Source organism: Coturnix japonica, chromosome 1, assembly GCF_054131305.1.
Source record: "Coturnix japonica strain WE chromosome 1, WE-NBRP24, whole genome shotgun sequence".
NCBI classification, from domain to species: Eukaryota; Metazoa; Chordata; class Aves; order Galliformes; family Phasianidae; genus Coturnix; species Coturnix japonica.
In genome coordinates this window covers 63,900,402-63,916,987 of record NC_140663.1, presented here as the reverse complement: position 1 = coordinate 63,916,987, position 16,586 = coordinate 63,900,402, and the positions used below count along the sequence as shown (strand labels likewise).

Sequence of the window (16,586 nt, the reverse complement as noted above, 5' to 3'; positions counted from 1 at the left end):
AATTTTATTAGGAAGCATTTCAAAGCCATGACTGATGGTTTAAGATAAACATGCTTTATCGCAAATGACCTATTTCTAACCTTTTTTTTTTTTTTTTTTGTTTCTTTCTCTCCTCTTAGCATTAATGGAAGCTGCTGTGACAGAGCTCTCCATGGCCATCTCCCATCTCATTCATGTGTACAGCAGCAGCTTTGATACAGATTTCCAGGTTGCCAATGCACCTAGAAGCCCTTCACATGCAGACATCAGCCTTGATTCTCAGCTTAGCTTCACTGTTTACGCTGCTCATAATATTCCTGAAGCCTGGGTGAACAGGTGGGAGAAGATCCAACAGTGGTTCACAAGGAGGGGTGGTGCCTCATCTCTCACAATCTTGTATTTTTCACAGGTGCTAGCTAACCTCTGTTGCTTTGGCAAAACTTCAGTTTTAATGTTAGAGGTTGAGTCGGTGCATCTCCACAATTTTTATAGCATAAAGAGCACTTATGTAAGCTGATTAACTAGAAGTCTTCCATGTTTCATTCAGGAGAATCAAAGAGGACTTAGCTGGTTACCCCAACTAATATGGATGTACGGTAACAAGCAAGTTCATAATGTTGAACTTGATGGGTATGTGAACAAATGCTTGTGTGTCTGACTTGCTCAGAGAGGCAAAGAAAAGTGTTTGTGCTTCATGTCAAAAGCTTGGACTTCAGCTTTCTGTATGGCCTTCAAATGAATGCTTTTTTCACCATAAAACTAGTGTTCTACTACTCCAGTGCAATCAGATATGACTGCAGTCTGGTAGTATCATTTTTATGAGTGAAAATGCTATTCTGCAGGTGTTTTGTTAACACTTTCTCTTTGCTCTTCCTCCACCTTGATTTCCAAATGACTGATTAAAAAGCAGTTGGATCATTTGCATTAGGCTGTGAACAAAAAAGTGTACTATACAACATTAACTGTAATTAGAAATTCAATAAAAATCTGAGAGATTTACATTAGTTGAGGTAATAAATGGAAAACTATAATCACTATCCTGATATTACAGATGGTTTTATCATTCCCACTGCATTTTGTTTTACCAGTGAAATGTGAAATTACATATGGCCTAAAATGCCATGAAATGTTCAAGCTTGTGAAAATGAGGATCTCTCCTTATCTCCTCTTCCAATCTTTTTAATACTTGTAACTAACATGAATTTCTTAACATAGACTGCAGTCCATTTTGCCTACGTTCCTCAGGTACTTTAACTAACTTAATCCATAACCACATTTCTCCTCCTTATTTTCTACATTGTATGACTGTATTCTGGCTTTGTCCATTTCCAGGAGGCCAAATTTTATGATCTTAATGCTGTTTGTAACATGTATTTTTGTATATATACCATGTGTATACATATATAATACGCATGTATATATATATACACAGTATGAATTTAAGTGCTCCAAAAACATTGCTTACTATTTTATTATGTTTGCCCACAATATCAGAGGAGGATGTTGGTGATATGGCAGTAGAGGCTGAACCTTCTTACCAATGTTCTATTACATTTTGTTGCTGTGTGACAGATGGCAGCAGAGGGGCAGTCTGACATGGAAATTTGTATGGAGCAAATATATGTCACTGAATTCCTCCTCGTGGAAAAGATAGCCCTCACTGACATTCATTGATACTTACTGAATGTTTATGGAGAACAAATAGTGGATATGAGCACAGTGGGGCAATTTGTGGTATTTCTCTTGTTTGTTGCTGGAAAAAATGCATAGCTAATGATGGTGACTATGTTGAAAAATCATTTTTTGTAACTGAGAAATTGCACTATCAAGTAGCATTACTGTGCTTTTTGTACCTGTTGTTGTTTCTATGGAAATAAATAGGAAGCATTACATTTGGAGCAAGCTACATATGTTAGAATTCCAACATCTCTTATACCTTGTTTCATTATTTTTCCATATATTCAAGTCTGTGATAAATGATCTTTTTTCTAATCACTGGGATAAGAAGGAGGGTCTTGTGTTCTACAGAATCATTTTAGTGTCTCACTAAATTCCTTTGACACTCATTTTTGTAATTGGCACTTTATCAATTTTTATATTCATGCTTATAATTTTTCATTTCAGTCCTACTGTCTTCATTAAAAAGGTAGTTGAAGACCTTATAAATTGTAGAAGCAATTACCTTTCTTTACTGTATTTTTGTTCCTAGTTTCTTTTATCAGTTTGTTGTTTTGGCTCATATAGGTCCCAGTCAGATATTCCCTGATGCCAATGACATAATGTTGCTAGCATTGTTATGCTGCATTTGTTTCTAGAGCCCTCATATTCATACTGTTGTTTATATCAGGATGATATAAAGTTACCTTTGGGACAAGACTCCATTTCCCTGCATTTGAATACATGGGGAGGGAGGATGCCTAGGCAAAATATTGTGTGAAGAAATGTGTGCTGAAATGTGAATACTCTGAACTTAACACTGTGTAAGCATTAATCTTTTTAGGATTAGTGTTTATGGCATATAAATCAGGGATATATCATGGATTAAGTGATGCTTAATCACTTTATTGTACTAAAATCTATTATTTCCTTCACTGTAATCCAATAGTTTGTAGTGTTTGGACTCTAGAGAAAAGATGCTATATTTAAGAGCTCAAGCATTTCCTACACTTGTATGGTAAATTTTTCTTTCTTTGCATTGATACCTCAAAGGAACTACAGATTGTTAAAGAAAAACAAGAAAGAGAAAAGACACATCTGCTACAATAATTATAACAATTACTACAATGTTCTGGAATAGATCAGCAATGATGCTTGTAAATAAAGCTAAGCCAGGCATCGTTAGTCTGCAAATGCTTTAAACTTGCTTTCATCATTCCTGTACAGAACATAGTCTACAGTGAACATGGCAATTTTCCATAAAAAGATCTGGAAGTTACAAGATGAATTAAGAACATGAAACTAACAGAGTCGGAGACCTGAATTACACTAGCCCATATGTGACAAATGCCAACACAGATGTCTTTAACTCATCTGCTATAATGAATGTTTGGATTCCCTGAAGTATTATCCTTTAGGGTTTTTGTTGTTGTTGTTTTGTTCGTTGTTTTTTACAGATTAGGAAAAGTATGAGTGAAATTTCACTAATGACTGAAGTTCTATGATGAGAAAGTTGCAACACTTCACACCTTTTGCCTAAACTTCCATTGACCACCATAGGGAAAAATAAACAAGTATTACATATCTTAAGAACTTTCTTGAACTCTATTTTTTTTTTTTAAATTATTTAAACATTACTATGTGATTGATTATTTTAATTCTTTTTGCATATAAGAATGGATCTTCATAAGTTTCTGAATGGTTAACTTTGAATTTTCAGTGCTGGAAATTACATCATAATTCATTTTTCTTCCCCTTTTTCCTTTATAGGTACAAAGTTTTTTCTTTTTCCTGTTTACTAACATATGCTCGAAAGACAATATGTCAAGTGAAGATTTGCAAAAATATACCTATTAGAAAATCCTTTTTTTTTCTGACAGACTGGAATGAGAAGTAAGTTTTTATCTATACTTTTCTGAAGATTTTACAAACTTAATTAATTTGAAAGAAGCAAGCAAAGACATATCTTTATTATTGATTTCCTGTGCAAATTAAATCCCATAGAATTTAGAGAAATTTAGAGAGGTGGGAGTGGGAAAGGAGTGTGATAGAGAGAGGAGAAACAGTGCTAGACTAAGTTTAGTCTAATAATAAAATAAACTAAGCAGGCCTGAGAATAGCTTCTGTTCAGCGATGCTGGCACTGGGAGAATAATAAAGCTGAAAGGAGATACAAAAGGTTTTATTTCAGTTCTCTTGTGAAGACTTTGCAGTTTGATTTCACTTTAGTACACGTGTAATCCAGCTTGAGAACCTGTTGTAAAATTTTCTTTTATTCTTTATTTAGAAGGAATTTGATTGTGTTGATTTTTATATAAAAAGGATCTGCAGCCTAGGTTTTAAATTGAAGTCCTTTGGTTTGAGCCTAGAATTTTTAAACAGAGGCTGCCAGCTGCTTGTCTTGAGCCTGTCTGCTTTCAGGAAATTAACTCCATTTAAAAGCAGGACACACACTTAAATAACATTCACTTAAGGCAATGAAATGACAAAAGGCATATTTGCAATAAATGAAAGAGAGAAATAGGCAGGTTTGGGTGTTGTTTTTTTTTATGTTCCTGAGTACAACATTTTTATTTATAGTGTTTCTTTTCTATATATATATATTTGTTTATTTATATATATATTTTTTACATTACCGTTTATTCTAAATATGAAAGATGCTTGATTACATCGTAACTGAGTAAAGACTAAGATTCACTTATAAGGGGTTTTGTTACCTTATAATTGAGTACAAAGTGTGTAATTCATAAATCTTGATTGCCTTACTCTAAGACACGTAACAGTGTGAAGCTGGTCAAATGAAACAAGTTTTATCTCAAAATCATTCCACTTCTATCTTAATGGAAGTTTGTTCACCCTTTTTATTCAACACTTCTGAACAGATGTGAGATACTTAATACGTGTGCCCTATAGTTAAGAAACAAAATGGGTGCATTTCTGCTACTAATATAAATTAGTTTTTTAGGACCTAATATCTTTGCTGATAAGTCAGTTGAGTCTAGAGTGTTTGTGCTCAACCAACAATCATTTGCAGGAATGGTTATCTTTGTGTTGAAAATGTTGGATCGTTCTCATGTGCAGTATAGGAATTTTCACCTTGCCCAGGTTATGATATGAATGGGCAAATACAGCTGAAGTATAGGGGAAGGATGACATTGTTTATGAGTATTTCTGGCTTTCAAAAGGTGGCTAACACATTTCTAGGATACATCTTATAGAACCTCTCTATACAACAAAATATGAAATGACAGCATAGAAATAAATTTCTCAGCCATGACTGGAACTCCACCTTTCTTCAATTTCTATAAAAATATGAGGAGATCATATGGAAGCTTCAGCATTTCTGTTCAAACTTCCCTTTCTTCAAAGTCAGCATGAAATGTTTGCAATTCAGTCAAACGGCTTATTGGAAAAACAGTTAAGTACACATACCAAATTGTTTCATAGGTAGTTGTGAGTGACAATTAAGACCAAAAATAAGATGCAGAATTGCATGAAGCTTAGTAAGAGGCCTGCTCCATAAGCAATGCTTCCTATTTTATTATGTTGGCCCACAGCACCAGAGGAAGATGTTGGTTTCATGGCAGTTCAGCCTTTCCATCAGTATTACATTTTGTTGCCATGTGACAGATGGCAGCAGAGGGATAGTTGGTCAAAATGGCATCAGACATAGAAGTGTCTATGAATCAAAGATGTGTAACTGAATTCTTCCTTGTGGGAAAAATGGCACCCACTGACTTTTATTGACATTTGCTCAGTGTTTATGGAGACCAAATATTGAATGTGAGCACAGTGAGGCGGTGGGTGGTGTGTTTCAGTAGTGGTGACAGCAGCGTGAAAGACAAGTTATGTTCAGGAATGGCCATGCATAGCTGTCACACCATGAAATGAAGAGCGTCTTGATCAACTCATCTGCACAAATTGCTGTATTATGGCCAGGGAACTGTGTACAGAGCTAAATATTGATTTAAATTTGTTGGAAATTATAGTGATAATGTTGAAATACTGCAAAGTTTGTGCCAGATGAGTCCCACAAATGCTCACACGGGAACAGAAAGAACACTGTATGCGTGTCAGGACCTCGAACCAATATAAGGTGGAAGGTGACAGTTGAATTGCGTGAATACTGATATACACTGATACACTGGTATCAGTGACGAGATGTATGAGCTATAAGCTGCATTCAAAGTTGGAGTCTGTGGAGTGGCAACATGGGAATTCCCCACCGAAGGCACAGCCTTCCCTCCTGTCTTTGAGTTCACTAGAATATTCCTGCTTGGCATGGTAGATTTTATTTGTAAACAGGTGCTTATAAAGCACCAATTCTTACTCTGAATCTAACATAGCCCTTCACAGGAAAATCAAATGTTTTCACATAAAGAAAGGTGCTGACTGCTTTACTGAATTGTACTTAACACAGTATGATTTTGGTATTGTTTCTGAATATTAATCAGGATAGTGATGCCAGGTCTTTTCAGTATGATGATATATAAGAAGGAATTGGGTTGTTTTTTTTCCATCTGTTTTTAGTTTTTAAATATGAAATAGTTGTCAAAGTATACTAGGAATGGAAAATTCTGTTGTTAAGAGTTTTGCTTTTTGTTTTTGGTGCTGATATTACTCTAATGAAGAAGGAACAAACGGCACCAAACTTGACAAAATAATCATTGTATTTGGTTTTCTGAAATCTACAGAGAAAAGTAACAGTAAATGTGTCATTGTATTCTTATTGAAGGTGTTGTGTGCCCAACTAGCAGAAGTTTAAAACATACTCAAGAACGGGCTGGTTTGTCTGTCATACAATAATACATGCATAAAAACACTCATTAGCACTTTTTGTAAGATGCAGGCTGGGATGGATTAAAAATAGTGTATTTTAATGAAATAAGTATTACCACAGTTGTTCTTATATGTCATGAAGTGGCCCCAATTTATTATTGTAGGAAGTCTGCATCACTAAAACTGTCACCCATCTGTGTTTACTCTTGGTTTTATTTTAGTTGTAAATTCACTTTCTGAAAGAGAAGGGAATATATTCACATCAAAATTTAAGAGAAGACAAGATTTCTTTTTTGCTAGATTTTTTTTACTGAGCTGTAAAGTGCTACTTTTATTGGAACCCATATGCATTTTCCAACTGAGAGGAAAATGCAGATGGTAGGTCATCAGGAAGAGCTTCCATTACACTAGGAACTATTCACTGTAAAATTAGAGATCAATCAGGACAAAAAATAAATCTACCTAATTCAAAACTAATTTTGCCTGAATGAGGCAAAAAAAATGGAGAGTGGTGCTTTGATGAATGGGAGCCCAGGAAGATCATTTTAACAAAACAGAGAGAGAAAAAAAAAATTAAAAAAAAAAAATTGCTATGTTTGCTGATTTTATTTAGTTTGTGTTTTACACTGTTTTATCTCATTGATGTTTGAACCTGGTAGGTTTTTGTGTTTAAATATGATCTTCTGGTGAAGTCCTTAATCACTTCCAAAACTTCATAGAATATCCTCAGACTGAAATTACTTGATTCCTAAGCAGGTTCCCTTACATAGCATTTTTGGTTTTTTGTCTTGTTTTGTCTTTTTTGAGGATTGTGTGTTTGAAAAATTTGTATCGCTTTGGTGCAAAATTTGAATAGACTGATAGTCTATTGCATAATGAGCAGTCCCAAATTTCCCCTTTTATTTTCACATCAGCTTCATTTTTAAATGCGTGAAGCCTCTCCAAAATTGCCTTCCTTTTTGCCTTTGTTGGCTGCTCTTCACATCTTCATTCTACCACCTCCTCTCTTTTTCCATCTTCCATAATTTATATTAAACTTACAGACATAAAATATGGAATTAACATTAAGCCTACCATTCATCAACTCAGATACTTTCTTGGCTTTGGTTTTCATTTTTCCCATATTATGTTTGGCTTGTATGTATAGTTTATACTCTCCTTGGGCAAAGCCCTGGTTGCCTCAGAGCTTTTCAGTGTTGTGTGCTGTTATGATGTTAGGGCCATAGCCTTTGAAACCAGCTGTATAACATTATTTAACATCCGTAAACAGCACTTTCTCAGTTAGTAGCTTCTTTGTTCTTCTCAACTACTCCCGAAGTCAGTCACCCACAAGGTGTCTTGTTTCTGCCCACCTTTCCGTTTCCTCTTTCCTCTTTGTCTCAGCCTCATGCAGTCAGAAATTATAATACCAACTGGGGAAGCTTAGATATGCATTAAATCCAGTATAAATATTCCCTTTCTCTGTATATCATATATCACTGAAGGAAAATTTTTGGCCTGGTTTAAGTCTTGGGATGCCTAACTCTTACTTAAAACTCCAGGTTCTTTTCTTCATATACGTACATCTGCTAGTGGTATATTTTGTGTCACAGGAAATCTCTGACAAGTGTTTTCTTTCTGCAAGGAAAAGGATATTATGAGGTTTATTTCATTTCTTCACATTCACAAACAGTGCTAACAAATTTCTGCATTAGAAAATGTGTGGCTTTTCTTTTTCTTTCCATGAAAAATATGAATGATGCTATGAAGCTAAGTGTAACTCTTTGTGGAATCATTTTATGAAACATGAGCAGACTTGTCCTGTAAATAAAAAGAAAGCAGAACAAGATATCCATGAAACATAGAGCAGATCAGTTTTCCAGTAGATGAATCTAAATAATTATGAGTGAATAAGGGGTCATGAAATGGGAAGCAGAATTGAAAGCTATAAATATAGATGTGTGAAATGTGGGACAATTGTGAATTGCTTCTCAAACCTATTTGTGTTAATTATAAAGGATGCAAAATTGCTGTCTTGCTTTTTTACCCAGATAGGCATATGGAAATTAGGCTAATTTCAAAAATGTTCTAGATTCATCTGGAACCTTGACACATCCATCCTGGCCTTGAATGCCTCCAGGGATGGAGCATCCACAATCCCTCTAGGCAACCTGTTCAAGTGCATCACCACCCTCTGTGTGAAAAAATACTTCTGAATATCTAACCTAAACTTCCCCTGTCTCAGTTTAAAACCATTTCCCCTTGTCCTATCAGTATTCACTCTCGTAAACAGTCTTTCCCCTTCCTGTTTATATGCACCTTTCATGAACTGGAAGGCCACAATATGAATGAAGCATCCATTGTTATTCTGTTTTGTTTTAATTCAAGTTTATACGGGCATTTTCTTTTCTTGACACTTTTGCTGTCAGCAGAAAAATAATTCCTTTAGCGCTTAGCTCCTTATATTGATTTTTTTAAACCAAAAATAAATAAACAAATAAATAAATAAACAATCTCATTTAATGCTTGAGAAGTTTAAGTTTTGAACTGAATAACCATCTACCACAGACATTCCAGGAAAACTGAAGTAAAATTTTGCATGTCTGATTAATATCATATGTGATTTTACCATATAGCATGGAAGTATCTAGTTTATTAGAGTTGCTCGTAGAGTTATGCTTGTAAATTGGTCATATAATCTACATACACATTGAATGACCAATCAAATATGTTAGTGATTAATACAAAGTTGAGAAGTATACTCATGTACTGGTATTTTCTCTCTAAAAAATATGAATTAATCTTTTTTTATACAAAAAAAATCTGCTTTTAAATTGTGCCTGAGAAATGCCACTCCACAGAAGTACACATAAAGGAGAGTGTTTATAATGCTCTATTCACAAAACAAGTGATAGTTCGAAGTAGTAATGCTTACTTGTGAAGATGCACGCCAGCAAATTAATCATTTGTTTAAAATTCACTCTTAGGGATTGCTAGTGCTGAAATATCTCTCCATTGACAAAATGATACTAAAGCAAGATTTTAACTAAACTAGGAATCTATACTTCTTAAGTACCATCATGCAAGTTAGTGGCTGGCAATACTTGTAAGTGTGTGGCTGGTATATTGAAGGGGTCTATCAGTTTCATTTTCCTTCAGAGCTGCGCTCCTGTAATTTATATTTTGATGCAAGTGTTGAGGAAGACAGAAGAAAATTTGAAAAGATGTTACTTGTTGTAACAATGCTAAATTTCTTCTTCTTTTTCCTTTATTTTATTTTAGAATCAACTTTCCTCTACGGATAAAGGCTCTCCCAAGGGAAACAATGCTGACAATAAAACTACTTGGACTAAACAGTGCTTCTAAAACTACAGAGGTGCTTGCCTGGACATGTTGCCCATTGTATCAAAAAGAGTAAGTTCACTTTCATATGATAGTTCATGAAAAAGAAACACTGATTTCAGAACCTGGCTGTCACAGTAAACTGCTCTTGATGTGCCTCTAAGAGCTCCACTCCCAAGCTTTTCTTCTTTTCAATACCTTTTTTTTGAACCTGGCTTGTGTAACTTTAATACAGTAAAATTCCTTTGGCCTGCTGAAAGGCCTTACTGAAATCTATTTTGTAGCTTTTGCAGCACATCTTCCTGTTTACAATTGCATGGGTATTTTTCAGTTTTCCCTTCTCACTGCCACTCATTCTGCTCAGAGTCAGACAGGTAGTAATGGCTACAGTGATCCCCTTTTCATCTACTGATAATTTAAGCAGCTTTCTTTTCTTTTTTACCCTCTTCATTCTACACATAACACACTGTGATTTAAAGATGCTTGTAGGCTTGAGTGTCTCTTTGGTGATGCATAAACAGTCATCTAAGATACATTTTCTGCCTTACCATAAATATATTTTAGTAGCACTGAGAAATCCAAGTTTAGATCAGTCCATTATGATGATACTTGGTTTTTATTTGGATGCGTTGAGACATCTGAGTTTAGATCTATTACAATGATAAGTAATTTTTTTAGACTCCTCAGCCCTGCATGTCATAAAGTAAGATACACAACAGCAGACTAACTAAAAGCACAGCTGCCTAAGTTGAGCAATAGATGAATATGTTTAAGCCCTACAAGCTTCTACATAAGCATTTGTCTCTAAGCTATAGTTCTCTCCTCATCTTGAGATATCTTTATCTACTTTCACATATTATGGCAGTTGCCATTAAAAGCAAAAACAAACAAAAAACCACTATTGATTGTGTTTTGGCATTTACTATGTTATGAAAGACCTTGACTTCTATTGAACTTCTAGACCAAGAAGCTTAAAACAGAAGACAGTAAGTTGGACTTGGCTAGAGGTTTGTTTTCTTTTCTTTCATATTTCCAGGAGAAAAAAAAAAAATAAAAAAATCAAGATTGCTGTATTAAAGTAAGGAGATCATTCTTCTATAACTGAATAATTAGAATTCTTAGCTTGAAGGAAGGCTTTTTATATGATTCTTTCTATGAATTAAATATTTTCTCCAAGGATTATTTTTATTTTAAGACATTTTATTCAGTGTTTTTTCTTGGCCTTTCATTAGGCTACCTGGAAGAAAAGCACATCACTCACTACAATTGTGTGTGCATTTTTAAACAAAATATGCACTGAATTTATTTTGCGTCTCTCCACTATTCTGATGCTTAAAGTGAAAAGGTAGAGGATACTATCTTAGCTGAAAAAGTACCTGAAGATAAAGTGCTAATATTCCCTTAGCCCCAGCAAGCTAATGTGTCCTTAGTACACACATAAATGGAACACTAAGCTTGGTAACTTAACTGGCATTATTACTATTATTTTTTTTTTACCACTTTTCAGCACTTAAGTTCCAAATAAATTATATTTGAAAGTCCCCATCTCACTGTATTATGTATTTTGTAATGCATACCTTCAGAGGAAGCATATTGATTTTCATTAGATTGATCTCCAAGTCACCCAGGCAGTTTCAAAACTCACTGGAAAATGGCTTAATTGTTTCAAAGTACACACAATCAGCACAATGAAGGGGATACAGGGTTACTTTCTTTTAATCTGCTGCATAATTGTACAGATCATTGCTGAAATGACCCCTTCAAAGCAGAAATGAAAGTTGAGTTGTTGGGTTGGAATAATTTAGGAATAGCTTGTTCAATCAGTTAGCTGTGTCACTTACAATTATAGCAATTATTAACATAAAGAAGCCTAAGTAATTTTTCCTTTTAGCCAACCATAACTCCATTCAACATTACTTGAATTGATAGACCGATTTAAAAATAGAGTACTGAAACTTCTGAAATGTGAAACTTGAAATTCAGCCTGCTTTTGCTTTTGAGTATTTTTTGTAAACTAGCTCTCAAGGTTAATGACTTAGAGACCTGCAAGATTAAAATTATCAGATGATTCTTAATAATTAATGCTATTAATTAAGTAGACTTTGTTCCCCTCATGCTTGAAATGCAATTCAAAATAAAAAGATTTTTATTCATTTCAGTGAAATACTTCTGAACATGAAAATTTCTGAACAAGAAAATGTTTGCACCTGTAGTGCCATGCTATTGTGTCAAGTGTATCTTGTATTATTGCGAAGGTTATGGTATTAGGACCTCTAAATGAACAAATTCTGTAAATGCATATAAAAAGATTAAATGCATCTAATCAGGAAATCTCTAACAAAATATTTCTGACTTGGAAAATACCATTTCCTCAAACAAGTACTTTTTGTAGAGATTAATTTATGTTTTTGAATATATCTTAACAGGTACTCAAGTCTAGGATTTATAAGGGAATGGACAGAAAAATGCTCTTTGAAGAAGCTGGTAGCTGAGATATTTGCCTTGGTCATCAAACATCCTTCTTCAAATCCTTGTCCCAGTTTGTCATAGAGTCATTCTTCTCAAGACCAGAAAAGATAGAAACACAGAGTGGTTCTTTTATATTGAAGTGCTTTTTAAATGTTTCTTTATTTTTGATAAGCACTGGGGAAGGAAAATAATTTTCAATTATTCAAAAAATACAGTTCTTGATTTTTGTTCCATTATAGTCTGTTCTGGTTAAAAACAAAGTAATTCTGTTCAAGTTGTCTGTAGATTATGCTAAAAGAAAAGAAGGAAAAAAGCGTTGTGATCACTTTGAGATAATTCCCCAACATTTAACCTGAACAAGTTCCTTTCATCTTTTTCTAGAAGTATAGTAAGTTTCTCATGCTTTTTGAGCAGGACCATGTTGAAGTACCTTTAAAGATCAGGGAACTATAGCTATTCTCTGGGATTTTAGCACTCCAGTTCTTTAATGAAAACACTAAGTAGAAAGTATGAGAAAAATATTTTTAGAAGTACAAACTTAAAGTTGGAGGTGTTGAAAATATTTTTACACTGTATTTGGTCCTCTTTCTTATTGGTATATCTGGTCTAAACAGTAACTTCACTCTAATTTTACAATTATTTGAGAATGAGCTCAATAATAATGATCATGGCTGCCACCTTGTTCATCTAGGTGATCTGCATCCATATTTCTTATCCTTTGCAGGTAGTTGGCTTTGGAGTCTTTAAGTCAGTGTCAGTAAGGTCCTTTATGATTCATCTTAATCAAGAATTCTCACACAAAAAAGGAAGCTGAGAAAATGTTTCCAAACCAGAGTGCCAGTTTTCCATTCCTTAATGTCATAAAAATACATTTGTCTCTTGGGCTGAATAATGTAGTGATCCCGAGCTAATTAACAAATCAGGAATCGATTACCTGGGGAAATAGGAGAGTTTTAGTGTCTCCCATGGTGCCCATTGCCCTGAGTTCACTGGTTCTAACAGCACTATTTATTTTGTACTGATATTTCCAAATCAGATAGAACAAGCAACAGATTTTTTCTCTTGCTAGGTGTGGTGAATGAGGTCTTCCACTCATGAGAATTCAGGACACCAAACTGAATTTGTAAGATAGAGTAACTTGTGCTGTCCTTACATCTCTGTTCTCTTCTACTAAAATAAGATTGGAGGTTTATTTTAGCTCCCGTCATAGACAAAAACTGGGAATTTTCATAATTTTACAATTCTTCTTTAAAATCATTCTTAGTTTCAGAGAACAATGTTATTGATTATCAGAAAAGAGAACTCAAAAGAATAATTTGGTCATGTTCATTCACTTCTCATCTACTCTCTCTAACTAGTGTCAGTTAGTTCAAATTGTGCAGTAAACACCTGTCCACAAGGGAATGGGCAAAGGGTTCTTCATTTAGTATAGGTCATCTGAGCAAGCATCACAGAAAAACAGCTTTGAACCTCCTTTGATCACTTCCACATTTACCTCACTGAAAGACTTCACAGCACAAACTGTTTTTCCCCAAGTGCTATCTTGTTACATCAGAGTTCCTTTTTCTGCCTCCCTTCCTCCACAAATTAAACAGTTGCAAAAGAAACTTTGGAAAACGATTTTGTCTTTAATCCTCCTGAGTGGTGTTCTCACAATAAATCAAAATGTTTGCACTTACAACATCAGTAGCTTCAGAAGTGAAAAAGAAAAATTAGTCCTAAGTTAGGTTTGCAATGAGTGTTGTCTTAAATAAATGACTTTGCAAGGAATTTTCTGTTTCTTCTTTAGATGTCTTTGCAAAAATTTATCTCACTCCTCAATTCAGAAAAGTACTTTTTTCCAGCAATGCTGCAAAATTATTCTGGGACCAGAAAGTCCATCTGAGCTCTCGTGTGGATCTGATACTCTCATATCTGATAAAAGCTGTTTACTCAAAACTCATTTACCTGGCTGAGTGTTTCTGTTAGAGTTACAGAAGAGAATCTAGTCCATTCTCTTATGGTTTTATTGGCTGGGCAGTCCATGGAATAACAGTAATAAAAATTATCAGTAAATGAATAAATGTTAAACACAATCATATTTATGAAAGTATCCTAACTGTTAAGATGTAGACAAATTAGAGGCTATATCCAATATACTATACCTTTATTCAGGTGCTGAATTTTTTGAGTGGGTTAGTCATGATTAGAATTTATACCTGAATTTTCTCATTTTATTCAAGTTTTCTAGAACAAGAACCATTCTGGTTTTCTTATCTACAGACTACATTTATGCCTATTTCTGATAAGGCTTTATTGTGCATGTAGGGTTCAAACAGGGATTTCAAACCATAATATTTTTTTTGTCCAAAAAACAAATGCAGTAGGTATAGCACAATTGATCTCACTCGACTCCTTACAGCTTTTTGGATACTGACATCATACCCCCTTTTCTCCACCATCTGTACATCAGCAGGGTTGTTGGTGGTTGCAGTAGGTTGTCACAGGTTTCTTCTTTCTGTAGAATAAGTGTACATTGCCTCCACTTTTCCCACCTCATTTGCAGCATAATCCCCACAGTGGATACTATTATGGCACAGAGGCCATCCATGCACAAGCACTACCTCGGCTATATGTGTGCTAGCCACGCAATAATGAAAGGTTTGTTCTCCTTTCACTTGTCCTTTAAGCTACCCAGTTCCATGTTTTCTGATGTAATTTCAGTAAACCCAGTATATTATATCCAGTAATGAGGCAGTATTTTTGTTTGTGTCCATTGCAGGCAGCTCATTCACGGAACTGTGCTGCTTAGCATGAAGTTGTACAGCATGCTCCCAGCAGCAATGATTACCCCAGGCATCTGTAGTACTGATGCACCAACGTCAGTAATGTTGCAGGTAAGAAAATGAAAAAGCCAAGCAGAAGTGGGTTTTTTTTCCAACAAAGTGCAAGAAATTGCATTTTTCCCACAGCTCACCAAGACCTCAAAAATTGAAAACCCTATTTCCATTATAGCTGCTTAGAGAGAGCATATTAATCTTTGTGGATAGAAAAGTATAGTGCTGCATAGCATATGATTTTTATAGGAAATACCACCTCTGAGGACTACAGAAGTTTTTCATAGAGTAATTTTTATTCATAAAATTTTTGTTCCAAAAGTACTTTGACAAAAATTGCTGACTTGTTACCTGACTTGCAGCTGCCTTTTCAAGTCTGAACTTTTGTTCCATGTACTATTGAACTGCATGCCATTATAAGTGTAACATACAACTTGCAATTAGCATGAAGGACTTATAAAGGAAGTGGCTACAAGTAAATTGTCAGTAAGGATCAGTAAAGCTCTATCTCTGTGACTACATGCTGAGAATCCACCAACTCCAAGCAGAATAGTGCTCCCAGTAATGAAAATGCATTAAGGCTGCCTGGCTGTTTTGTCATCTTTCAAAGCTGGACAGGCAATTGAATACTTCAAAAGCAAAGCAAATTGTTTATTGTATTAAAAAGCTGAAATGACTGTTAGCAAATGACTTATAAAAGTAGATAATATGGATAAATGCTGCTGGCCTAAAAATTTCTTGTTTTTAATAGACACGGGATTTTCTTGTCTGAAGAGTTCACTCCAAAAAAGTACCTTAGAATAGCTCTCTCTATTAATAATAAAGGAAGTCAAGATAGTAAATGACTGCTCATTTGTAATTTGTCTGTGCTGAAAGAAGCAGGAGAGGAAGGTCTCCCATTTCTTCCCTTTCATTATTGCTTATTCTCATGTAAGAGACAGCATCATGATTTGACCACAAATGGTGCCAAAAAGACTGCTTTTCTGAAATGGCCAACACAGAATTTACATTTTCTAGGGCATAGCTTTGCTAGCTTTTGACAAGCAATACATATTAAATACATAGACATACATAAAATAGATAGATAAAAAAATATGACGTGAGTTAGCAAGCCAAAATGTGATGTGCAAATTAAGATAGATTTTAAGGAGCTACCTGAATTTTCAGCTGACTGTATTAAGATCAGCAAATACCACAAGCTTCTTAATTTTGGTGGGACGTTTTCTTTCTCTGCATTTTAAAAACATTCCCCTTAGTTTCTGATGCCCACATTGAAGTGCAAAGAATGAAAAAAATAGTAGCTGTTTCACAGTGTATAAGAAATTGACCATCAAGAACTGATATTAGGAAGCTGATTCTTGTATCTTACACAGGCAAAGTGCACAACAGAATAATCCCTATATTTTTGGAAAAATAAATCTAGGGCTAGGGAAGCTCTTCAACTAAGACCCATCTAATTAAAAAGCAAGAGAGAGGAAAGAAGGAAAAGCAACTGCAGCCTTCTGGACACAGTGAAATAGAGTGGGTGAATTTTTTCTGAGGAAAGTCCAAGATGCCACTGATTTCT

The 16,586-nt window shown here is 34.7% G+C and overlaps 1 protein-coding gene across 6 annotated transcripts in view; it reads left to right on the top strand.

Moving 5' to 3' along the window:
- The window catches only part of PIK3C2G (phosphatidylinositol-4-phosphate 3-kinase catalytic subunit type 2 gamma), a 270,420-nt gene that overhangs the window by 127,836 nt on the left and 125,998 nt on the right, over nucleotides 1-16,586 (top strand). For all 6 annotated transcript variants that reach the window (XM_015867894.2, XM_085543196.1, XM_085543202.1 and 3 more), the window contains 4 exons: nucleotides 120-315; nucleotides 3,406-3,528; nucleotides 9,675-9,806; nucleotides 14,965-15,079. In XM_015867894.2, coding sequence (XP_015723380.2) covers nucleotides 120-315; nucleotides 3,406-3,528; nucleotides 9,675-9,806; nucleotides 14,965-15,079 — 566 coding nt within the window. The remainder of the gene's footprint in view (nucleotides 1-119; nucleotides 316-3,405; nucleotides 3,529-9,674; nucleotides 9,807-14,964; nucleotides 15,080-16,586) is intronic.